Source organism: Elgaria multicarinata, chromosome 4 (assembly GCF_023053635.1).
Source record: "Elgaria multicarinata webbii isolate HBS135686 ecotype San Diego chromosome 4, rElgMul1.1.pri, whole genome shotgun sequence".
NCBI lineage: Eukaryota > Metazoa > Chordata > Lepidosauria > Squamata > Anguidae > Elgaria > Elgaria multicarinata.
In genome coordinates this window covers 89,308,989-89,334,344 of record NC_086174.1, presented here as the reverse complement: position 1 = coordinate 89,334,344, position 25,356 = coordinate 89,308,989, and the positions used below count along the sequence as shown (strand labels likewise).

The 25,356-nt window shown below is 41.5% G+C and overlaps 1 protein-coding gene across 1 annotated transcript; it reads right to left on the bottom strand.

Moving 5' to 3' along the window:
* Nucleotides 1-1,157: 1,157 nt before the first annotated feature.
* On the bottom strand, nt 1,158-24,209 carry GPRC6A (G protein-coupled receptor class C group 6 member A). The gene is made up of 6 exons (XM_063125733.1): nt 24,016-24,209; nt 16,926-17,229; nt 13,002-13,832; nt 4,616-4,828; nt 2,813-2,936; nt 1,158-2,290 (listed from the first exon to the last, which is right to left on the bottom strand). The coding sequence occupies exons 1-6, from the start codon at nt 24,207-24,209 to the stop codon at nt 1,158-1,160; spliced, it is 2,799 nt and encodes a 932-aa protein (XP_062981803.1).
* Nucleotides 24,210-25,356: the final 1,147 nt, after the last annotated feature.

The following is a 25,356-nucleotide window of genomic DNA, read 5'->3' as shown; positions in this document are numbered from 1 at the left end:
TCCAGTTCGTGGATTTGGGAGGGGGGATTTGCATAAAATAGCTAACTGAGCCAATTGCGGCTGAAATTGCACAAATCTCAGTCACCATGTGCGCAAATTTTGGCCACAATTTGCACAAATTATGCAAATTGCAGCTGAATTTGCGCATTTTTTATAAAAAAGCCATTAAAACTTCCAGGAGGAACCCATAGCTCAGCTCACACAGGCAAGCTGAGTCAGGGGCATGAAGAAATCTGGCAAGCTTCAAAAGGGTCAGATTTCCCAATTACAAATATCCCTACCTTTAACCTGCCCTTTTGAAAATGGGCAGATTTTCTTTGGACATTTCTTTACCTTAAGTGATTGCAATCCAAATCAGACATAAACTCACTTAAATGAAACCCACTGAAATCAGTATGCTGAACTCCGTGCTGTGGTCACTGTGTGGCTCCCTGGCTCTGTGTGAAAGCAAACATTAATGCAGCAGCATAGCTGTCTTATGGGAAATGTTCTGAAACATTGGCTTCTTTAGGTCTGTATCTGATTGCTTTGCAGCCCATACCTGTCTGCAGTTGGAACGTGATTTCCAAAGGCATTTTGCAACTCAGAAATCAGCCTGAGGAATGTGCATTCTCTCCTCCCGTCTCCAACACAAATTCCCCTTCCCTTCCAGTGTTTCTTTCTCTTTTTCTTAACCATAGTTTAGTATTGTGCCTGTACTGATGCTAACCAGTTTCCTTCTTAACCAGGGTTTACAAACCAACTTCAAGCTCTGATTTCAAATCCTGGTTAAGCTGGAAATTATGGGTGGCATTAACTGTGGTGAATTATGGTGCGGATGTAATAATAAACCAGCATAGTCAACCTGGTGCTCTCCAGATGTTTTGCATTGCAACGCCCATAATTTCTGACAATTGGCCACACGAACAAGGCCTTATGGGAATTGCAGGGCAAAACTTCTGGAGAGCATCAGGTTGCAACAAAGAGAAGAGGGATTTGTGCTGGAGAGTAGAAGGTGGAGGGAAGGAAAGAAGCATGCAACCCTGAGGTTGGCTCCTGCTATGGTTTACAGGGAGCCAGCATGATATTTCCACCAGACCTACATGCCTTGTATACTGATAACAATGCTTAGGGGGGAGATCAAAGCAGAGAGGTCTTGTCCTGGCATGACCTCCTCATCATATGCTAGAGAGTCGTCTCCTTGGTATTGTGGGCCCTGCTATGTTCATGGGCCGTACTTCCCCACTGATCTCCCTATATCCAGATGCTTGGAAATGGCAGCTACCATTCACCCAGTTTTTCTCACCCTTCGCATTACAACAAGCATCCGTACTGGACATCGGAGGAGTCCCACTCTTAGAATCCAAAGAGCCTTGGTTGACACTGAGGCTCCCTGCACTCTTGGATGAATAGTTGTAAAGCATTTTCAGGAAGGCCGATTTGGTATTTGCCTCTTGCTTATACAGAATGATATAGCACTTTGGGAAGAAGGTACAGCACAGGATACCATAATTGGATATTAAAATGACAATAATTTCGACAGCTGGCAAGTACTTGCCGAACGTAGTCGTGTAAACAGGGATAAAGATAATCCAGGCAATGAAGTAGATGAGCATGCCAAAGGTGATGAATTTGGCTTCGTTGTAGTTCTCGGGGAGCTTCCTGCCTTTAAAGGCACAGATAAAGCATATGAAGGCCAAAAGTGCTATATATCCTAACATGATTCCCAAAGCCACATCCGAACCCTCATTGCATTCCAGGATAATCACCCTCCGGATGGAGAAGTTCTCCTCGACGAAAGGGCTTCTCACTGTTATCCAGACGGCACAGATCAAGACCTGTATCCCGGTGCAAAATGACACAATGGGAACAGGTCTGTAGAGGCCCTTCAGTAATTTTTGCAACTTGGGATCAAAACTGAAGGCCAGCAGAATTTTCAGGGACTTAATCAAAATGCACGAAACGCAGAGTGCAAAGCTTATGCCAAAGAGAGCTTGTCGGGTTTTACATTTGTAAGGTTTGGGCTTGCCGATGAAAAAGCCAGTGCTGACGAAAGTGAGGAAGTGACAGAGGAGGATAACATAGCACACAGTTAAGCCACCCGACGCCTTCACTACAGGAGTGTCCACGTTTCTTGTAAATATTATGATAATAGCACAAATCAGAACAATTCCAAGGCCAGAGAGAACCAGTAACACAACAGCAAACCAGTCATTCCAGTTGAGGTATTGAACCATCTTCCTGTAGCAGGTTGAACTGTTCACTGGGGCCCAGTGCGTTCTATTGTTGCACAAAATGCAGTAATCCATATCTACAGACAGAGAAACAGAGATTTCTCAAACATTAGCCCTGTCTTATTCAAGTGTTTAGGGAAATTTAATACAGAATCTTCATCCTTTATAATAAACTCATTTTGCTTTGGGAGCTATAACTGCATGTTTGTCTTGCCATATTTTTTTCCCTTTCTTCATCCCCGCCTGGGACAGCAGGCTCTTCCTGGAACCATTACATGGGCTGCATAACCTATTTTCAATGTCTGCAGACCACCCCCACCCCCACGAAATTCTATTTGGGGGCCTTGCCAATCTGCTTTATATAACGTTTTGCTTGATGAAGAGAAAGCTAGAGATCTGGAGATCTTGCAGGCTTGCACATTTTTGTCATCTTTTGGTTGGCCTAATAAAGGTATTACACAGATATGGATTTCAGAAATTCTATTATTATTATTATTATTATTATTATTATTATTATTATTATTATTATTATTATTATTTGAAGGTAAACATTCCGTTCTTCTAAAACTTCAATTCATTTTAGTATGTGGATTCCGTACCTGACTGATTAGTGTAGTAGTTTTCAGGGCAGCTTACACACTCATAGCAGCAAGTATGTGGGCTTGCAGATACTTTCTTCACCTGTCCTGGGTGACATTTTCTGGAGCACTTGGACTGAACATTCTGCAAGGTCAATGAGACAAACAAAACCTGAAACCCCAACCATGATCAATGACAAATTACATCTTCCATTTTAAAATAATGAACAATGATATTCTGTCAACTGACCCTATTAGTTTTATTAATCCAACAACATAAGTTGGCAGACTATTTGTCCATCTATCTAGCCTGGTATTGGGTTGTATCCAATGTTAATTTGACTCAGAGACAAACAGAAACTGACATCCCAACTGTAATCAATTACTAATCTCATCTTCCAATGCAAAATTAACATAAAATTAAAAACTAGTTTAAACAGTATCAAAATATATAAAAAGCAGCAACAGTAGTACCCAACATCTAAAGTGCATTAAATCATGTTTTCAAGACTGAAATGCCTTGGAAAATAAAGAAATCTTCACCTGGAGCAAAACACACACAGCACAATATAGGTATAAGTGAGCTTACACCTTTCTGGGATAGTCATTCAACAACTGGGGTGACATCACTAAGAAGGCCTTCTCCTTAGAGATACCACTGAGTTATGGCCCCTCCCAGCAACAATTTTTGGGTAATACTGTTTTAAAAATTTGTACCTGTGTTGCACTGCATTTACATTGTCTAATGTCAGTGGTATTTTTGCCTGCATAATATTTGGGTGGAAATGTATGCCACTGGTATAAATAGCTTGTAAAAGATACAATGCATTCGGCTCAAACTAAAGAACATTTTTGTGCTTTATACTAGAGACAAACCAAAGTGTTTGACCAATCAGACAAATTTCAATAGGAATTAAATTCAATGAAGTAATCCATAGATTTTTGGTAGAGAGGTGAAGATCTTGGATGATACTGATCATTTGAATGTGTTCGAGTCTGATTTCCGTCCTGGTATTGGGTTAAAAACAGCTGTGGTGGATATTTTTCATGGGGGAATGCACAGGTAGAATGCAACCCTAATTCTCCTGAAGCTCTCAGCAGACTTCAATATTATCTATTGTGGTATCCTTCTGGGATGTCTAGCTATGGTAGGAGTTACAGTGGCTTCAGTTCCTTCTAATGGGACATACCCAGAAGGTGGTGCTGGAGAACTCCTGTTTCACCCCATGGTCTTTGTCCCCCATGCTTTTTAACATATACATGATTGTGTGAGTGTGTGTGTGTGTGTGTGTGTGTGTGTGTGTGTGTGTGTATGTATGTATATATATATATATATATATATATATATATATATATATATGAATATGACTTCTCCCAGCGCCTTCATGTAATATGTATATAACATATATACGAAGGCACTGGAAGAAATCATCTGGAGGTTTGCCCTAAAGTGTCAAAAATATGCAGGTGACACACAGCTCTACCTCACTTTTCCAACAACACTTTCCCAACTTCTTTCCCAGGGAGTCTGTGGAAATCCTGAACAGATGTCTGGAGGTAGTTTTGGGATGAATGAGGGCAAGCAAGCTGAGGCATCATTCAGATAAGACAAAAGTACGGGGTGGGAGAACCTCTTGATCTGGATGGAAGTGTCAGATCAGTGTTGTAGGGGGCTGCACTCCTTCTGAAGGACCATATGTACAACTTGCAGTTCTCCTGGACTTGGTACTATCTATGAAAGTGCGGGTGGCACTGGTTATCAGGGGTACCTTAGATCAGCTTTGGTTTAAGCCCCATTGGCTATACTTGTGTGCCTCCAGATACCTTCAGATTCATGAATTCGATTTCATCTTCCTCATCTGCAAAGATGAAGTCATCTTTCTCTAGATCATACTCTGCCATATTGGTAATCACCACCCGTCCATCAATTTCCTTCCAGAGTAGAACATCATAGCCCGTGGTAATATCTCCTTGAGAGTCGAAATAGACTTCCCTTTCATTATCAGTGAACCGTATTCCTTTAAGTTCTTCAAGCAACTGCAGTGATGAAAGTGAATAGTAATGCAATCAATGACACTTATGGAAGATGAACACTGTACAGTTGCATTTACAGACCAAAGCAATTTCAGGGTTCAGGATTTCTATGGTTATAGATAAGAAATGCTTATTGAGGCCAATACGTTGGCGATATTGTCTGGACAATTTGAATTGTATCAGTCTGAAGAAAATATTGTTGACAGAAATGAAAACGACAAAGGCTTTCTTTCTATAATGACTTTTTCTGCAGTCTTTGATCTGGTGGGTCTCATCTGGAGTTAATCTAGATTTGCACCCAGATTCATGTCTGAACCCCTTTCCTTCCACCTCAGGCTTGTAAGCCATTATGAGCATGAATAGCAGTCCCAAGAATCACTTGTGAATGTGCTTCCTGATTAATAAATTACAGCTGGCGTGGGGGTGGGAGAATAAAAGGAAATTCTCAAGCAAATTCAAACTTATCTACAAGAGTTCTAATCAATATATTTTATCTCTCTCCCCTCCATCACATTGCTACCAATAGATCTTGTTGGATTTGATCAAGTCATTTATTATTGATCTCCCTTGTCCTCTGAGAAGCTAAAAGTGGCATACATGGTTCTCCTACCACTATTTTAGTTTTACAATAGCTCTGCAAAGTAGGTTAGGCTTGGAGATAGTGATTGACTCAAGACCACCCACTTGGAACTTCATGACTGAGGGGGGATTTGAGCCCAGGTTTCCACAGTCTTTGTCCAACACACTAGGCCAGCCTTCCATAACCTGATGCCCTACAGCTGGGTTGAACTACATCTCCCATCATTCCCAGCCAGCTCATGGCCAATGTTGGCAAGGAATGATGGAAGATACAGCCCAACTCATCTGAAGCCCTATGAGGGCTTCAGTTCTCATAGGGCTGTGTCCAGTGTCACAGTGTCCTGTGTTCAGTGTCCAGTTCTGGGCTCCACAATTCAAGAAGGACGCAGACAAGCTGGAGCGTGTTCAGAGGAGGGCAACCAGGATGATCAGAGGTCTAGAAACAAAGCCCTATGAAGAGAGACTGAAAGAACTGGGCATGTTTAGCCTGGAGAAGAGAAGATTGAGGGGAGACATGCTAGCACTCTTCAAATACTTAAAAGGTTGTCACACAGAGGAGGGCCAGGATCTCTTCTCGATCCTCCCAGAGTGCAGGACACGGAATAACGGGCTCAAGTTAAAGGAAGCCAGATTCCGGCTGGACATCAGGAAAAACTTCCTAACTGTTAGAGCAGTGCGATGGTGGAATCAGTTACCTAGGGAGGTTGTGGGCTCTCCCACACTAGAGGCATTCAAGAGGCAGCAGGACAACCATCTGTCAGGGATGCTTTAGCGTGGATTCCTGCATTGAGCAGGGGGTTGGACTAGATGGCCTTGTAGGCCCCTTCCAACTCTGCTATTCTATGAGGACAGACTAAAAGAACTGAGCACGTTTAGCCTTGAGGAGAGAAGACTGAAGGGAGACATGATTGCACTCTTCAAATTCTTGAAAGGTTGTCACACAGAGGAGGGCCAGGATCTCTTCTTGATCAACCCAGAGTGCAGGACATGGAATAATGGGCTGAAGTTACAGGAAGCCAGGTTATGGCTGGACATCAGAAAAACCTCCTGACTGTTTGATCAGTACAACAATGGAGCCAATTATCTAGGGAGGTCATGGGCTCTTCCACACTAGAGGCATTCAGAAGGTAGCTGGACAGCTATCTGCCAGGGATGCTTAAGGTGGATTCCTGCATTGAGCAGGGGATTGGACTAGATGGCCTTATAGGCTCCTTCCAACTCTACTATTCTATGAAAGGCATCAGGTTAGGAAAGGCTGGGCTAGCCACTGCATTACACTGGCTCTTTTAGGGGTGGGGGAATAAGTTGTCAAAGTGTTGAATGTTTGCATTTGGCAATCTAACATTATTATCTTAAAATTAATTAAAAAGACTTCAAGGTTTATTTTTACATTTCCCTTAGTCTTATTTCATAAACACCTTCTTTAAAAAATTAAAATAAAAAACCACTAAGTTCAAAATGACACATTTGAATTCCAAATGTTTACCAAATTCCAAATGTGTGAGATTTATTTCACCTCTAAATGTTACAGAATTATTGTATATTATTATGAATTAGATTTGTAAAATGCCCAACTGGATGGTGCACTTGAGATGGTTTGCAGTCATCAAACCCAAAACAACAACAATAACAACAATAATGCAACAATAAAAGTATCAATATAATACAATATTAATCATTAAAAACATTTATAAAAAATAAATATTGAAAATACCTTAGAACCACCACCAACACCTGGCTTTGACCTACCAGTTCACACATAATATTAACACATGGTTACTTCTAGTTGCTGAAAAGACACATATTCAACCATGGGTAAGATCTTATCTCTCAGTGATCAGTGGAGAAGCAAAGACACAGGTGATTCTCAAATTTGCTAATTTGCACACATAACAAAATGCGAAAATTGATTTTCGGACAAAAGCAAAAGTTTGGGATGAATCTTTGCTCTTAAGTACATCTATACATCTACATCATGTAGACCCACACCACTGCCAGAAGGTTTTGCTTACTAGTAGGAGCAGTATAGATAGCACAGAGAGGTATAGTGGGATAGCTAAGAGAACCAAAGTTTGGGTCTATAGACCGACTTGAAGTTTGGCTCCATATGCCTAGTTGAGCTATAGTGTATTTCAGGAAGTGGTTATTAGTTCACAGGGTCATGTAGACCTAGAGAAATAGCTTGTGACTTGTGATGGTTGTTCCAGCTAACCAATAGCTAGACTGTATGGTACAGTTTTAGGATGCTAGGGGAAAAGTAGAAGACTTTTGGAGGAATTTTGGAATAAACAAGATGTCATCTGTGACTTTAGTAGATGGGTGGCTTTCTGTTTTAGAGGAAGGGGCTTAAAGGGAATTAGTTGACCTTATGATAACCAATCAGCAAGCTTAAAACATATTAGTTTCCAAGTATGGCAATGGGCATAATAACTGGGATAGGATATACAGGGTATAAAAGGAAGTTTTGCCTTCTATCCAGACTCGGGGAGTATTTCTGTGTGCTCCTTTGAAGAGGTTTTGGAAAGCGGGGCCTTCACTCTGTCAACTCTTAAGAAAAACTGCCTTAGACTCCACACTAGGCTCACTAAGGGAGAGTTCATATATCATATTGCCTCACTTGATGCCAGCAATATCAAATTAAGTTATGTATATGTGAAATGGGTGTCTCATTTCAGACACAGTCTTCCTGTCGTCTCAAACACAATGTTCCCCAATGAAAGGAGTTCACAGGCACAGCTATGAGTCATTGAATGACAAAACTCTGGTTAATGTACATGAATATGTGAAGCAGCTCAGCACTGACAGATTTAAAGTTTTGGCTAAGATGGCATACATGAGTACAAATCTAATAACAAAAATAAGAACATAAATATTACCTTGCTGGTTCAGACCAAAGGTCTATTTAGTCCAACATTCTGTTTCAAATAGTAGGTAGCCAATTAAAAATATTTGAAGAGGTTCGCTGGATCAGATGAAAGGCCCACCCAGTCCAGAATTCTGTTTTTAGCAGTGGCTGGCCAGATGCCTCCAGGATGGAAGCTGACAAGCAGGGCATGGAGGCAACAGCTTTCCCCTGTTATTTTTTTTATCCCCCAACAACTGGTAATCAGCAATGTACTCCATTAAGCTATGATGGATAAGAAGTGGGGCCTACAACAAAACGTTCACAGTATAGAGTGCTTTTGTTCAGAGTTCCAGCCGGATATACCTTCTTCCAGGATATTCCATTCCATTCCCATTCCCTCTACAACAGATACCCAACATCCCATGGTCATCGCACATGGTCAGCACTCATTGGGCTATATTGGTCTGGTTTGGTTTTGTTTTGTTTTGGCTACCTGAGGTCCCCCACTTTTTTCTTTCTTTTTGTCTCATGGTTACGCTGAGCATGCTGATATCTCCATCTTGTTTTTCAGTGTCGCTAGTTTGGCTACAATTCTTGCTGGCACTCACCTGCTGCGTTCCCTGTTACAGGGAGAGACAGCCATTGATATACTCATTCGCCATGAATTTGTCTAAACCTTTTATAAAGCCATCTAAATCCGTGCTGATCATTACATCTTGTGCAAGTGAATTTCATCAGTGTATCACCACCATAATTTTCATCAATTAATGATGCATTGTGTGCATTAAAATTTATTTATTAAATTTATATACCACCCCATAGCCAAAGCTCCCTGGGTGGTTTACAGAAGTTAAAAACAGTGAACATTAAAAAGTATACAAAATTTAAAACCATCAAAAACATAAAAACAACAGTATAAAAAATACTTTATGTTGATCTTGAAACAGTTGTCAATCAATTTCACGGGATAACCCCAATGAAATTCTACTGTTTTGGAAAAGGGGGGAAATTATATCCACCTTCTCCATACTTTGCCTAATTTTATAGTCCTCGGTTATGTCCTCCAAACTCTTTCCTCATAGGGTTGATGCTCTAACTCTTAATCATTTTGGCTACCCTTTTCTTCCAGCTCTACATTATCCTTTTTGACACGCCTCTGGAAATTCACAAGCAGGGCATGAATGCCTGTGATGTTGCTTGACTCAAGCATCTAGTAATCAGAGATGTATTGCCTCTACATATGGAGGTTCCGTTTAGCTTACATGATTAAAAGCTATGATACAATGAGTTTCTCCACATTAAGAGGAAATCCCACTGCTTTACCTGGGCTTTGTCTTTCCAGGTTTAAAATGGGGACGATACATGCCTTTTCCACCCACCCACCCACCAAACCCGGGTTCCTTTGTGGGCATGTTCCATATGTTTCATTGATTCAGCCAGCAGATGGCAATGCAGGATTTCTAAAATGTCACAGGATTCTTGAACTATATGGTCTTTCATGGCAGTGTGTGTGTGTGTGTGTGTGTGTGTGTGTGTGTGTATGTGATTACTGCATTTTTGTTGATTTATAACATTGCAGAATAAACCTAAAATAAAATGAGAGAGGCACCAGATATTGACAATGTTGTGAAAATGACCTGGGAACTTCCATGAGTGAACCATCATGAGCGCATGATAAATGCCTCGTGTAAAAAGCCTCAGGGAATAATCATATTCACTTGCAGCACAATGATAAGTGTGTTCCCAGAGAAGGGACAGAACAATCCTGACCCCCCCCCCCAGATCCACTGGCTGGAGCGGGTTAGGATGAGGCAGTGGTGACCTGCTGGCAGAGAAGATCATCCCTTGAGGGGGGCATGCTGCAGAGGCCCCCTTGTATGCCCCCAGAATCCTCCATGGGGGAAAATATACTATTCATGGTAACTGGTGTTGGGACCCAAAATAGGACACAATGGGGGCAGGGTAGGAACAGGATGGAGGTGGCCTTGAATCTGATGGATCCAGAATCCCTTTATTTGGTGGACAGACCACAGGATTGCCCAAATCCATGCCAACCTGCAGCTTGCATAACCAGTCCCCCCCCCCCACTGTAACTAAGTGTAGGGGGTAATACCCACCCACCCACCCCCAAAGACAAGCATGCAGGACAGCAAAGTGAAAACCTGCACATCCCCCGCATCTCCCAGATATAAGTATATGTTGTCATGTGAGCTGTCTGGGCTTTGGATGATCTGCCATTTTGTACCCCCCTTAAGATCACAACTAACTTAACTCCCATTCATTTCAATGGGTCTATGTGGGATTGCCCTATAAATTCCAGTTTAGTTGGCTAATCTCTGCCTGCCCATAATTCTGTGTCTTTCCTACTTAATGAGAAAATAAATAGATTGCATGCAGTTATATTTCACTAATTTCAAAGGCACAAATTTTAGTGAACTCTTGGACAAAATAATGGCTCCCTTAAATTCAACTTCTAGTGTAAAGTTGAGGCTCAAGGGAAGCCAGATGCTATAGCTGAAACCACAACCCTCTTTGAAAGGAATTCTCCAGAAGATCATTTACGCTGGCTTGCTAGGAGATTGTTAAGTATTATGCTAGTGGTGGCTACATATTAACTAAATAAACAGATAAATTATTTAGCGTCAGCATAGCCACGTACTTCCATGAAAACTAGTTTCATTTAAATTGCTTGAAGTAGCCTGGATATATGGGCTAATAATCGGCTTTCGACAATCTCAGGGATCTCTGCCATTGAAGAACCACCATAGTCCTTCACTCTTTCACCTTTTGAAAAATTAACATTTGATTTCATTGTGTCATGTATACCTTGGATTTCTTTAGTTAGGTAAAAGTGCAGCGACCCTGTAGAATTAAGCTTCGGAGCGGGTCTGTAATACTATACAATGCTGAGGAAGAAGCTATACATAGGTAGTTCACATTGGGAAGTGTTATTTTCTGAGGGCCTGAGCATGGAGCTAGGCAACTGCTTAAAAAAGCTTATCTGCACCCTCACCACAACATAATACCCAGAATTCTTTGGGGAAAGCCATGGCAGTTAATTTTTCATACAACTGATATAAGTGTGTGTTGTATTGTGTTTTAGGGATGTCCTCTGGTTTCTCAGGAAAAGACTCAGCTAGAAGAACAGTTTTGTTATAAAATGTACACGGGACCAAGAGTCTTTAATTGACGCCTCACACTGATGGAATGGCTTCTGTCATCTGAATGGGAGGGGTGTGATTCCCCTCTTCCCTGAAGCCCCCCTGATCACCCTCTAAATCTGCTCCAGACGATTAGAGTACCTTCTGGGGGCAGGTTCAGGTATTGCAGGAGAGGAGAGGAGTGGAAAGTCCTATTTGTATGCTCAGAAGTCTGCTTGCACAATATTGTTTTTTTTTGGCCAGTGATTGCCACGGTATGGTCAGGTAGCTCTCAGCACTATCTGGGCATAGACTTCACTAGGAGGCAACTGACTCATCAACATCAAAGAAGACTCAAATACCCAGAAAAAATGGCATATGCTATACTATAAAGTGCAGTATCAATGTTATCACAACAGAAGTAATTTAATAGTGTCAAAAGGTTTCAAGAAATAAATAAACCCCAAAGAACCCCCTTGGTTGTTTATCAACACTGTAGGCAAAAGCCAATGTTTCTTAGGCATGATCTACACTACTGCTTTAGAACAGTTTATAACAGTATTGACAACTGTTGGGACCCAGGACACACTCCATATACAGTTTTCAAACAGTTTTCAAAGTGTCATATCCTGCTTGGTGAAGATCTGGTGCTAGCTGTACCTGGGTTTGTCCTTGGGATATATAATCTAAAAACTTTTATAGTTATGTATTCATTGACTAGGTTCACATAACACACTAATCCACACCTCAGTGGTTGAGTGTGGTTGGTTTGTTAAACCATGGGTTGCTTGTTGAACCATGGGTTGCTTGTTGAACTATGTGTTAGCATGCTGTCTAAACATAGGACATTTTCTGCAGGGTGGCTTGTTAACCTTTCAGCATGGCTTATTTTTCTTGAACAAGCCACCTTGAGAATCTATGGTTTGTTGTTCAGGATGGTTGACAAGAAACCCTGTGGAAAATGTCCTGGATTCAGACAACACACTAACCCACATTTCAACAAACAACCACTGAGTGTAGGTTAGCGTGTTGTGTGAACAGCTCCCTTGTGTTTGACCTTGGGTGAATGACTTTTTCTCAGCCTCAGTTCTCCCATTAATAAAAGTAGAAATAATAGTTTCTTCCACCTCTTCCACCAACCCCTTTAGCTTAATTACTAAATGATTAAGTAAACCGCCCAGAGAGCTTCGGTTATTGTGAACCGCCCAGAGAGCTTCGGCTATTGGGCGGTATAAAAATGTAATAAATAAATAAATAAATCATGCCTTTTAAAAGTTATTCCTGTTTTCTATTTCTGAGCAGATGATTCGCCAATAGGAAGTTAAAGATCTTTTTAATGGAGCTCAATTTAAACACCAGAGGTTATATTTGTATAGGTTTCAGCTAGAATACTTTAATCTTGCTGGAATTTCTGATGATAGTTTAAATGATTTGTATATGATTTTTATATAATGCCATAAATATGTTGCAAGCCATCCAGTGGAATGTACTGTAAATATCAATACCACCTGGCCACTAGTTCTTGTAAAGAAATATAAGGAAAGAAGAAATGCAGAGAATATGTGTGTGGGTGTGTGCATATAATGGACAAAGAAGTTTTATAAAACCTTACCTCCCAAGGGGCGAAAGCGTAGGGGTCTTCACAGTTTCTGTCCTTGCACTGATTCCGAATTGCATTTGCAATTGCATGCACTGCAAGCATCGTGCTATGGATAAATCCTGGTTCAATGTTGGCAATAAGAAATTCCTCCCGCCAAAGCTGGCTATTTGGTCTCGTGCAGTTTTGTGGCAATCTTTCAATAGAGTAATTAGAAATGCACTTGCTCAGGTCTTGATGATTTATATGTGAGCAGGTTGACATAAGTGTGGTGTATTCCCTTGAGAAAGTGTTGTTTCCAGTGGGGGTTGTATGTAGCTTGCTCAAGAACTCGTGGAAAGATGACATGTTGCCACTTTTGAATGTAAATCCAACCACTTTCCCCAGGCGACTGATATTTGGAATAGTGCTAATCTTGACAGCTGCTGACCAGTTATCACTTGCAATCCAGGTCTTATTTATGTTCCTCTCAATTGCTTTTCTGAAAAGTCTCATTACGTGAAATTGCCTCAGAAAGACAACAATGACATTTACCCTGGTTTCCTTGACAATCTTCTCAAGGGCTTGATTAATTTTGCCATGAATGGTGCTGTCCGAGAGATAAGCTGGCAACATTTCTTTAAACGCAATGCAAACATTGTTTGCCATGGCCTGTAACCCAAAACTCTCCACAGCGAGGCGTCCAAAGTCATCGTCGGTGGCGATGATTCCAATCCAGTTCCATCCTGAGAGGTGGATCAGTCGCGCCATGGCTTTTGTCTGATAGGAATCGCTAGGCACAGTGCGCAGAAAAGAAGGGAACCGTACTTTATCACTAAGGATTTCTGCAGTTGATGCATGACTCACCTATGGAGGTGACAAAAGAGTTCAGTTACAGAAATTAGGAACTACGACGAGTCATCATTTAAGGGCTGAGTTTTCAGCAGCACCAAATAAGTATAAATAAGCCCAATGCTGTGGAGAAGCCAAGATGACTATGTCACTTCCTGCAATCCTAGTGCATTATGACAGAGATGCCCTAGTGCCTTTAGAGTGAAATGCACCAGAATGATTTACTGACATAAAAATCAAACAAAAACCCCTGAGGACTGCTACAGGCTGCTTTTGAAAACTTTTTCAAATAGCCTGGACCTTGTATAAGCTACTATGGCCTTCTCCACCCTTGTGGTCTCCAGAGGTTTTGCACTACTACTGTCGTCAGCACCAGCCAGCATGACCAATGGTTGGGGATTATGGAAATTCTAGTCCAAGACATCTGGAAAGCACCAGGTTGGGAAACGCCAAGCTATAGGAACACATTTGTCTGGATAAGACTCACAACCGACTGTTATTATCCCAACATGGGGATTATCCAGCCATCCCATTATTTTCAATCAACGTTCTCCTCCAAGGGCATGCCAGAGGATTTCCTACAAATTGTGCACTGCTCTCCTTATCTGCTCATGATATACTTGGTGGGGTGAATCCAAGAGAAGGTCCTTCCATGCTAATTGAACTTCAGCTATATGGAAGTGGTGATACTTGCCTGGAAGTACCAAGCCACCAAAGATAGATTGCCTCACCTTATGATTAGTAAAACCTTGCTAGGTGAAAAAAAGTTATTTGTTTTCAGATTGAAAATCCTTAATCTGAGAAAAGATTTCTAACTCTGTTCCTTTGGATCCTGGGGTTCCACTCTCAGTTGGATCAGGGTAATGGAAAGCCTAAACTTAACTGACTCCTGGAACACATTCCAGAATCTTCTAAAACATAGGGATTCTCTGGCTGACAAAGAGATGTGGAAAGGGTTACCAGGTCATCCAAAAAACACTCATTCCAGCGAATGAAAACTTCTGGGCTAATGCAGTGTTTTGCTTTTACATAGCAACATCGATTTAGATTATCAGTCCCAACTATTCAAAATGGCATTTGAATTGTCACAATGATAGGGTGACCATATAAAAGGAGGACAGGGCTCCTGTATCTTTAATAGTTGCATAGAAAAGGGAATTTCAGCAGGTAGCATTTGTATATATGGAGAATACTAGAGTGACCAGATTTAAAAGAGGGCAGGGCACCTGCAGCTTTAACTGTTGTGATGAAGAGGAAATTTCACCAGGTTCCCCATATATACAAATGACACCTGCTGAAATGTCCTTTTCAATACAACTGTTAAAGATACAGGAGCCCTGTCCTCCTTTCCATATGGTCACCCTACACAATGATTTGCCTAATTTCTATTAGATTTAAGGTTAGATTCATCTTACCATTTAAGGCTGAGGCGCACATTACAACTGCCAGGCAAATAAAGCTGACTACGTAGCAAAATATCTGTGTAGTGGCTCATCTTGCAGATTGACGGAGCAATCCTATCATGTTTACTCAGAAGTAAGTCCTTCCCAGTTCTTAGTAGGTCTGAATTACTGTTTCAAATCTGCCACAGAGTTTTTCTTGGGGTTGTGCCATTTTTGTTGTGTGGGAAAATCTCCTGATCTTAGAGTGGGGCTGTTGCATATAAACAGCTCAGTACATGAGACAAACATGATGTGGAATGATTAAGGGCCTTTCTACATGAGCCATTGAACATGTACGCATCATTCGCTACTCACGGTTGTTTATGGGTTCTTTAGACAATACCGTGACCCTCCAGTTTTGCTTCTGGGTGTAAAGAGCACTTCTTTTAGAGTAGGGGAAATGTGGTATTTAATTGAAAAAGTGAAATTAGACAATTAACAGCCTCATGTAGAAAAGCTCGTAGAATCGCCTCCATGTATGCAGGCTGAGATTCGTGCACTCTGCTTGAGAAACTTAAAACATGTTTATGTTCATAAGTCTTTATCTAGTTTTGTTTAGTTTTTAAATCCAGGGTTTTATGTTTTTAATTTGTATTTTCATGAAACATCAGTAGCTACCAACTAAAGAAATGTAATCTTCCTTTCGAAATCATTTGGCACACTGATGCCTGTAAACAGGATATTAATAAGTGGGAAAGTTTCATGTAAACCTTGCTTAATGTTAATCCCTACTTGTGTTTATTTATTTATTTTTGCCTTTTTGTGTGTTTGATATCCTCCTTGGCAGCTTTCTGACCATTCTCCATATTTCCCCATACATAGGGTGACCATATGGAAAGGAGGACAGGTCTCCTGTATCTTTAACACTTGTATAGAAAAGGGAATTTCAGCAAGTGTCATTTATATGCATGGAGCACCTGGTGAAATTCCCTCTTCATCACAACAGTTAAGGCTGCAGGAGCCCTGCCCTCTTTTGTATCTGGTCACTCCAGTATAGCTCCTGAATCTTTAACTGTTGTGATGAAGACAGCATTTCACCAGGTGCTGCATGCATACAAATGAAACCTGCTGAAATTCCCCTTTCTATGCATCTGTTAAAGATACAGGAGCCCAGTCCTCCTTTCGATATGATCACCCTAAACATACAAAAAGTTTTTACATGGAAAAATGGTCAAACATGATAAACTCCTACTTGCAGTCTGACATAGTACAGTCACAGGAGGAACGTAGCACATGCTCTTCCTGCTTGTTTGGATTAGGTTTGCTCTTTCCTAGAAGGGCAATAAACTCTTTGGCACTTGGAAGACTAAAGCTGCGATCCCATATCTCCTTACCTGACAATAAACCAAACTGAATTCAGTGGGCTTACTTCTGAGTAGTTGTGTCCAGGATTGCAGTCTATTTGCAATCCCATCCATGTGAAAAATATATAATGAAAATATATGCTGCATAGAAATAGAATAACCAAAAAGTAAGAATATTGTTCATTCTGCCTTTATAGTACTGTCCCTTTCCTAGGTTGAAGCTGCTGTTTTAACAGTCAAGACCAACTCCTGAAGAACTATATTCCTCTTCCAATTATTTCATCAAAATAGTCACCCACTTAGACATTGCTAAATGTTGTCCTATGGCTGATAAATGAGAATAATGGTTCAAAGTCACCTACCTGTGGTATTAGCTGCAAATTCAATATTCTTGCAACTGACATGGATACTTCTGAATAGGTGGCACCTATAACAGCTTTTACTCTAGGAGTATAGTCTGAATAGTTACATCTCAATTCCACCAGGTCTTTGGAAGAATTGAACTTGGACAGGAACCGCAGAGCAGCAGCCATTGCCCTGGTGACCTCCGCACAAGTGTCATAGATTTCATATCCCAGTTTAATTCCAGGTAAGAGTGTAGAGTTGTTGATTATTTCAATAGCATGCACCATTGCAAGGCTCTGAAGAAACACTTGAACTTCAAAGCTGTCAAAAAACATACAGGTCATTCATAGTTAATCCAGTAAAAGACACGTCACAAAACAACTTGGGAACAGGATACCTGAGAGAGCGCCTTCTCCCTTACCAACCTGTCCAGTCACTGAGGTCATTGGAGGGCATGCTCCTGGTGGTTCCATAGGGACCTTTGGCCCAATTGGAGTCCACCAGTAGAAGGTGGTGGCACCTTCTCTTTGGAACTCCCTGCCCCTGGAGGTCAGGCAAGTGTCAACACTAGATTGCTTCCAGTGTCTCCTGAAAACAACTCTATTCCAAGAAGCCTTCCTCAACTGACCAGCCAGTTTTAATTGGTCCTTTGTTTTAAATTGAACAATTTTAATTTGCTGTTTTAATCTTCTTTCTTTTTACTGTTGTATTCCTATGTGCACCACTCCGGAATCTATTTTAGGTATGGTATATGAATATTGTAAATAAATAAAGTATGGAACTAGCATGTATATTCCTTGTGTGCTTGGAGTATACCTGAAGTATCCACTGTAGCCTGTGAGGCAGGTATGTACTTTGTTCTACAGCATGTACCACAGTGTGGAGCCAGGACCAATTGCAACTCCTGCAAGTTGTCCACATATCTGGCACCTTTTTATCAACATTATTTGAACTTTCTTCATACATATGCCTAATTTCTCCAAGTGGTTAAGAACTCCTATGGGTGCAATGCTTACAAAGCCCTGGTTTCCTTTGGAAGGAGGTCACTGGAGGCTTACGGCATTTGGTAATGTTTGAGGGGTTTTTTTTATAAATGTGCACATTAATCTGGACCTCCACCTATATTCCAACACCCTAACACAGCCTCTCACAGCCTGATGCCCTCCAGATATTCTGGTTTTCAAAAGAACATGCTGATCAGACCAAGGGTCCACCTTATAAGAACATAACAACGAAAGAAGTGCCATGCTGGATTAGACCAAGGGTCCATTTAGTCCAGCACTCTGTTCACACAGTGGCCAACCAGCCATCAGCCAGGGATGAACAAGCCGGACATGGTGCAACAGCACCCTCCCACCCATGTTCCCCAGCCACTGGTGCACACAGGCTTACTACTTCAAATACTGGAGATAGCATGCAACTATCAGGGCTAGTAGCCATTGATAGCCTTCGCCTCCAGGAATTTATCCAACCCCCTTTTAAAGCCATCCAAATTGGTGGCCACCACTACATTTTGTAGTGAGTTCCATAATTTAACTATAAGAACATTCAGTTGTTATAGTTAAATTATAGTCAGCATTCAGTTCACACAGCGGCCAGCCAGCAGCCTGTAGGAAACCCACAAGTTGGACATAATTGCAACAGCAACTGGTATACCATTTCATTGTAATGGTATACCACCATTTATAACCACCATAATTCCCCAGCAACTGGTATACAAAGGCATACTGCCTCAGAGACTGGAGGTAGTATATGGCCATCATGACTAGTAGCTTCAACTTCCATCAGCCCCAGCTAGCATGGGCACTGGTCAGGAATGGTGGCAGTTGTATCCAAAACATCTGGAGGGCACCAGGTTGGGGAAGGCTGCTCTAACAGATATCCACTGACCCACATTCCAGGGAAAGGTAGACATTATCCCAAATCACTGTTGGCTTTCACAGCCCCCCAAACTAGCTCTCTGTTTCTCTACTAGATGACTTCTATTATTTTCCACTCACTGCTAACTCAACCCTTCCTCTGGACATGGAGTGGGGAATATGGATGAGTCATCTTCTCTAACCATCTCCTGGTCTTCTTGGACCATTTAGCTGTAATTTCCTTCAACTTTTCCCTTGGCTATTAAGGAATCTTTGCAATCATTCTGCAATCAGTTTGCAATCAATCAATCAACTGTCAGCATTCCTGACCATTAACTCCTGTCCAAATCCCCCAGTCTCACAAGATCACCCCTTCTCAGGAACATGGTCTCCTCCAGACCTTTCTTAAAAGAATAATAGCTTTTCCTATGAAAGTCAGAAGTGAACAAATTAAGAAAGACTTTAAACACACACACACTTAGCTAAATCAAAACACAAGATTACACGGTCATTTTCCCTTTCACCAAACAACCCCCTTTTTTGTTTTTGTTTTGTTTTGCAGTTTCTATTCAAAAGCCTCAATTTCTCACATAAAAGGCAAGGTCACGTTAACATCAGGATCTCTTCTGGCCTCCATCCTCTTCCTTGGGTGCTCACAGGGAGAAACAAATCTAGATTATTTTTTTTCCTCAATCCAAACACTTTAACAATTCCCATAACCTGGCAAATTTCTAAGATTATAAATTCCCCTAACATGTTTTAAGCAATGAGGGATGAGTTCCACTTAGGTGCTATAAGCCATGGTTCACCAGGTTCACATAACACAACAGCCCCTCAAGTGGGGACTGGATATGCCACCTGGCACCTGTAGACACCATGGCTTGCCATGGATTAAATAAATCACAATTTTTTGTGAACCACCCAGAGAGCTTCGGCTATTGGGCGGTATAAAAATGTAATAAATAAATAAATAAATGATCCACACCGTGTTTATTTATTTATTTTTACGTTTTTATACTGCCCAATAGCCGAAGCTCTCTGGGTGGTTCACAAAAATTAAAACCACGAGGAACATAATAAAACAACCAACAATCTAAAAACCCAAATACAATATAAAAATATGTCTGAACTAAGTCATTCTCTCTCTCTACCACAAAAACAGTGGTACAAACATTCCAAAAAGTAGCAATTTATTCTAAAACAAATTCAGAGGTCTAGTGTCTGGGGTGCCCTCCTGTTTCTTCAGGGCCACTTTGCTTAGATGAAGGGAGTGCTTCTGTTACTAGGCTTCCTGATTTAGGGCTCTAAGAAGGCAGTGGTTCCTGTTATTGCACAAAAGGGTTGAAGGCACCTCTCCAGGGAAGTCAGCTGAAAAGTCCAATCCTATTGCCTTTCTATGGCCAGTTGTAGAATGGATCCCTCTTTCTCCAACTTGCTTCCCTACCAATCCAATCCACTACCACCTCAGTCTTGGCTTTATCTGCCTGATTGAAACTGCCCAATCGTGTCTCATATACAGGACTAACTGGGCCAGCCCAATCAGCTTGGCAGTAGTAATTCCTCTTTTCTGCCCATCTCCTCTGTCACTTGCATAAAGCATGGTCCCAGATTGAGGCAGGATCTAAACTACTGCTTTAAAATGGTTTATAACAGCAGTGACAACTTTTAGGGCACAGGGCACACTCCATGTACAGTTTTCAAACAGTTTTCAAAGTGTTTTATGCTGCTTGGTATAGATCTGCTCTGAGACAGACACGGGGATGGTGGAGGATCCTCCTTCCACAGACCACGTTCCCAGGAAATACATTCCAAAGTACCCTCAGGACCTAGGTAGCATGCAGCCTGAGCAAGAACATTTTTCCAGCTATCCGAAACCAAAAGCTGGAGACCGGGAGCCACGTTTTGATAGTAATTGGCACGAGGAGTGGCCCTGGTTGGAATACTCTGTTTTGAGTGACAAGGTTTTCCGCTTTCTCTGTTAGTGGTTTTGCTCTAGAGAGCGAAAAAGGATTTTCCATGCATTGCTCTTCCGAGCCTCACATTATGGTGATGTGGCATGGGAAGAACAGAAGCAGGAGTCTACACTGGGGGAAGTGGTTTACATACCCCATTAGCTATTGAGAAGATTCACATAAACAGTGGGATGGAAGCATTCCTAGCAATACACAAATGATCTTTACATGGCTCTCTGACTCATTGTCAACAAATTGACAGTGGACAGGGACGGTGCAAGTTTTGGGGTGGAGGGAGGGGAGTGTGATCCATTGCCACTGCCATGTGAGGGGGGGAGGAGCACAATCTGCCACATGGGAAGCGGGGTAGAGGACTGTGAGCTGTGCGGGGAGGGGCGAAGCATGAGCTGAGGTGGGGGGCAGAAAGAGGAGTGTGGGCCACCACTGCTGCCATTGCCCCCCTTCCCTCTTTCCTACCTGCTAGCCACCTCCATCTGCCTTGCCCTCAATACCTCACTCTGTAGGGTCCTCACTCTGTAGGGTCCACTCTGAACGAGGCATTGGCAGGGAGGTGGCACTGAAGACTGCATGCAGCATGAGAGCACAGGTCATTTCCAGGGCCATCTCACTGCCAATGCCTCACTGTAGTAGATGAGGGAATGCAGAAGCTACTGCCGCCTGCCCTCTATCTCATTTTTAGCAAGCCATCTGGCGAGCAGAAGGGCAGTGGCCACCCACCTATGCCTTATTCAAAGTGAGACACTGGGCGGTGGCAGCTGCCCTGGAGAACCATGATGGCTGCTTTCCTGCTGCAGCATTTGCCACAGCAGAAGAGGGGCCAGCAGGGCTCTCCAGAGCAGCCCCTTGTCCTATGCCTCACTTTGAAAAGCAGAGGGCAGCGAGGGCAGCATCAGGACACACAGGATCTGCTGCTCTTCCCGACCCACCACCCGAAGCAGAGAATTCACCCCGCCTCGTGGAAGGACCAGCCCTGATGCTGAAGGTGACAACTTTTGCTTTTGCCCTTCTGCTTTTCACAATAGAACAAGATCCGAAACTGAAAGCTGTTGCTGGAAGCATTCCTGCCAATGGGCAGGTGAACAAGCAGGTTGCAAGGGTAAAGAGGAGGAGCTAGTCCAGAGGACTCTTGTCAATGGTCCCCTGCTGTGGCGTGGGCCATCAGCGAGTGCTCAACCGTGACTACCCTCGATGCTGCCCACGGTTCTGATGCAGCTGGTAGCTACTTGGCTCCTCACTGCCTTGCATTTGGGGAAAAAGGTGGGAGCTTGAACCAGAAGATGAATGGGAAGCTGCCTTATACAAAGTCAGAGTGGCCCCATTCAGACAACACGCAAAACCATGCTGCTTAACCACAAAATGGTTAATGGAGTGCAATGCATTCCGTTAACCATTTTGTGGTTAAGCAGCATGGTTTAGCATGTTGTCTGAACAGGGCCACTATCAGTCTCTCTGCCTCGGTATTGTCTATATGGGCTGGAAGTCACTTTCCAGGGTGTCAGACAAGGGTCTTTCCCAACTATAACTGAAGATATTGGGGACTAAACCCAGGACTCTCTATACGCACAGTATGTGATGTACCATTGAGCTACATCCCCAGTACTACTATGTAAGAGCCCTACAATAACTGAAAGCTGTGCCTGTTTTCTAGAAAGTTTATTTATTTATTTATTTATTTATTTATTTATTTATTTATTTGATTTGCATGCTTCACTATCTCCACAAAGCTCAGGGTGGCAGGCGTATCCTCCCCAACTCCTCACACCATGCATAATTAGGAATATATTAGAACTAAGGCTGCCATCTGAACTGGCTTAAGTAGTTGATCAATCCATTTAAAGCTTTCGTTGATTTAAATAGGGGGAGGTCATTTTAATCACCAAGGACAATTTTTTTTACTGGTGGGTGTGAAGGGTCCATCTGTTTAGTTTTGAGACTCTGATGTTTTACTGTGCCAGAAAACATAGGAAATGTCCTTTCCTTCTATAAAAAATAATTTTAAAAATGAGTGGCAGTGTTTGTTTATTGAATTGTAGTAAATTTTAATGTTATTTCAAGTTTTCTCAGTAATTCAATCAATTGATCAGTAATTCAATTAAAATTATTAATTAGTAATTGATTAGTAATTCAATTAAAAATAATTAATTAGATTATTTTGTTGAAAGGCAGGTGATATTAAAAATTCTCTGTGCAGTGGAAGCTCAAGTTAGATGTAAGTTGCGACTATGGTTTTAATACCTTTCCAGATAATTGGCACAGCTACCTTAATAGTCCTGAAATCGCTTCCTTCTGGAGTAGTCGTATTAACTTCAGTGGATCTGCATTAATGTAAAGAGTCTGAAGAAGACATTTTAACTTCCTTTCGTTTTCCACTTTTAAAATGTTGACGTACATAAAACAAATAGTTGAGGGTTTGCAATATAAGATCTGGTTTGACTTTGACATATGATAGAAAAGAAGATACCAGTACGTAATGTATGGCTGCATTTTCTAAAACCCTGTTGTTCTGTGTCAATCCTTTATTACTGCAGGTCCTCTGAATAAGAATTGTGAAATCATTGAGACTGCAAACCTATGCACACTTAACGTGAGAGTAAGTCTCATTTAACTCAATGGGGCTTAGTAAAATGTAGAAGATTGCATTGTTAGACTTTAGACACCCGAAGTGAAAATGTTGAATACTTGGGACAACACAGAGGATATCCAATACAGGCTAATTCCAGTTATGTAATATGTGTCATGCCATATTAATATGTCTCCTAGGGAAGTAGTAAAAATACAGTGGTAATCATATATTGTAAAATAGGTGTAAGCTAATAAGATACTTATAGTGCAATCCTATGCATGTCTACTCAAAGTAAGTCCCACTAAATTCAATTGGATTAAGTCTCTTACAGCACAATCCTATATAATGTGTTCTCACGGTATGTCCCATTGAGTTGTCAAAGGAAATTGGGTATAGGATTGCAGCCGTAGAATGTTTGTTTTAAGGAGACAGGCAGTGTTTATTTCATTTCATTTCATAACATATGAATCCCACACGATAACTCACAGTACTTTTTATACATGCATATTATTGCTGTGGAAAATCTCTCCCCCACCCTTCACACATATACACACTTTATTTGGCTGTTATATTGAATGAACTTTTTAAAGAAACAGTAATTCAAAAATACAATAAATGTAGAGATGGTTCCCCCCCTTTTGTTTGGAGTGGCTGCATTCATTTTCATGACATCCTGCCCTTACATTCTGATTACATAGTTGTTGTTACTCACCCAGCACAATTACCAATCACAGGTTTCAGGGGTTTTTCTTCAGAATGTAACATTTTGCCATGAATTGCAAACAAGCCTCCGATGACAATATCTCCAGGAGAGCTGGCACCCACAAAGTCATCAGGACTCCAGCAAGATTGACCGATATTAAGGCAAATCAGGAAGACAGGCAGCAACAGACCCAATATTGCCATGTTTCTGTTTCATTTGATCTTAGCTGCCTTCAGTCAATTAAGCGAGCAGCACTGCCAACAATACCATTCCTATTTCACCTGTAAACAACACTTCAGGGAAAGGGCTGTTCTGGAAGCCAGGCACACCTTAACAAAATGCTGGTTACCAGCTCTGACGGGTTGTGCTGTTTAACTGATACCACTGGAGGAGTTATGCAGGGTGGGGTGGGGAGTTTGTGACACAGAGAGAGAGAGAGAGAGAGAGAGCAAGAGAGAGAGAGCGCTGAAACCTTCCTACAAAGCAAAGGTGCACAATTCAAAACACTTTGAGGGCCACGATTTAATTTTTACTAACTGAAGGGAATCACATCACTTCATTAACTATGGAACATATTCTTTTCCACAATTCTAAACATTTCTTTTTAATCCATTCTTTGTTAACCTGCTGGTTTTGTACCTCACAGTGCGCTCTCTCTTTTCTCTATTTGTACTCTCACTGCCACAGTTCTGTTTGAACCTGTTAGTTCTTCTCCCTTTTCTCTCTCCACCCATAGTTCCCATTTTCCCCTCTCTCTTTCTCCCTCTCTTTCTCTCTCTTTCTCACTGTTTCCTCATCCACAGTTTTTCTACTTTTTTGTGTGTTTTAATTTGAATTTGTGTTTATAGATGATCCATTAACCGCTCTTTGTAGGGCAGAATACACAGCATATTAATTACATGTTAATTAATTCTGGTCACCAAATGTAATCCTGAAGCAAGAGTTCGGCTTAGTGACTATTTTGCATATAAATTCTTGAGCTTCTTCACACAAGAGATTTATAGTGCCCTCATGACTAGCCACATACAGATGTTTGCTGGTCATTTTGATGATGTCCTGTTCCTTCTGTACATCTCCCACTCATATTCTGCTCCTTCTGCCTTTTTTTTTGTTATAAAATAATCCTCAGTAAACACAAATTTTCTGGACTGTAGCAACATTTGTTGCTATTTCCTGCTATGTGCAGGAAAGTTGTGTTATAAATTGCCTAGTAGAGGGTGCTGTCCTACAATACTGAATGGGCCATGTTGTCGCTTCTTTCTTTCTTCCCCATGTGATTTGGCTCATCTCTATCGCATAGAGAGGCAAGAAGCAAGAGCAATGGTAAGGAAACATGATTTCCCCCATCTG

Excerpts from the sequence above, each read along its gene's own strand:
- GPRC6A (XM_063125733.1), bottom strand. The coding sequence starts at position 24,209 with ATGGCAATATTGGGTCTGTTGCTGCCTGTCTTCCTGATTTGCCTTAAT. Across the intron at positions 17,230-24,015 it reads GTGATTGGTAATTGTGCTGG|CTTTGAAGTTCAAGTGTTTC; the intron begins GTGAGTAACAAC and ends GTTTTTTGACAG. Across the intron at positions 13,833-16,925 it reads ATTTGCAGCTAATACCACAG|GTGAGTCATGCATCAACTGC; the intron begins GTAGGTGACTTT and ends TCACCTCCATAG.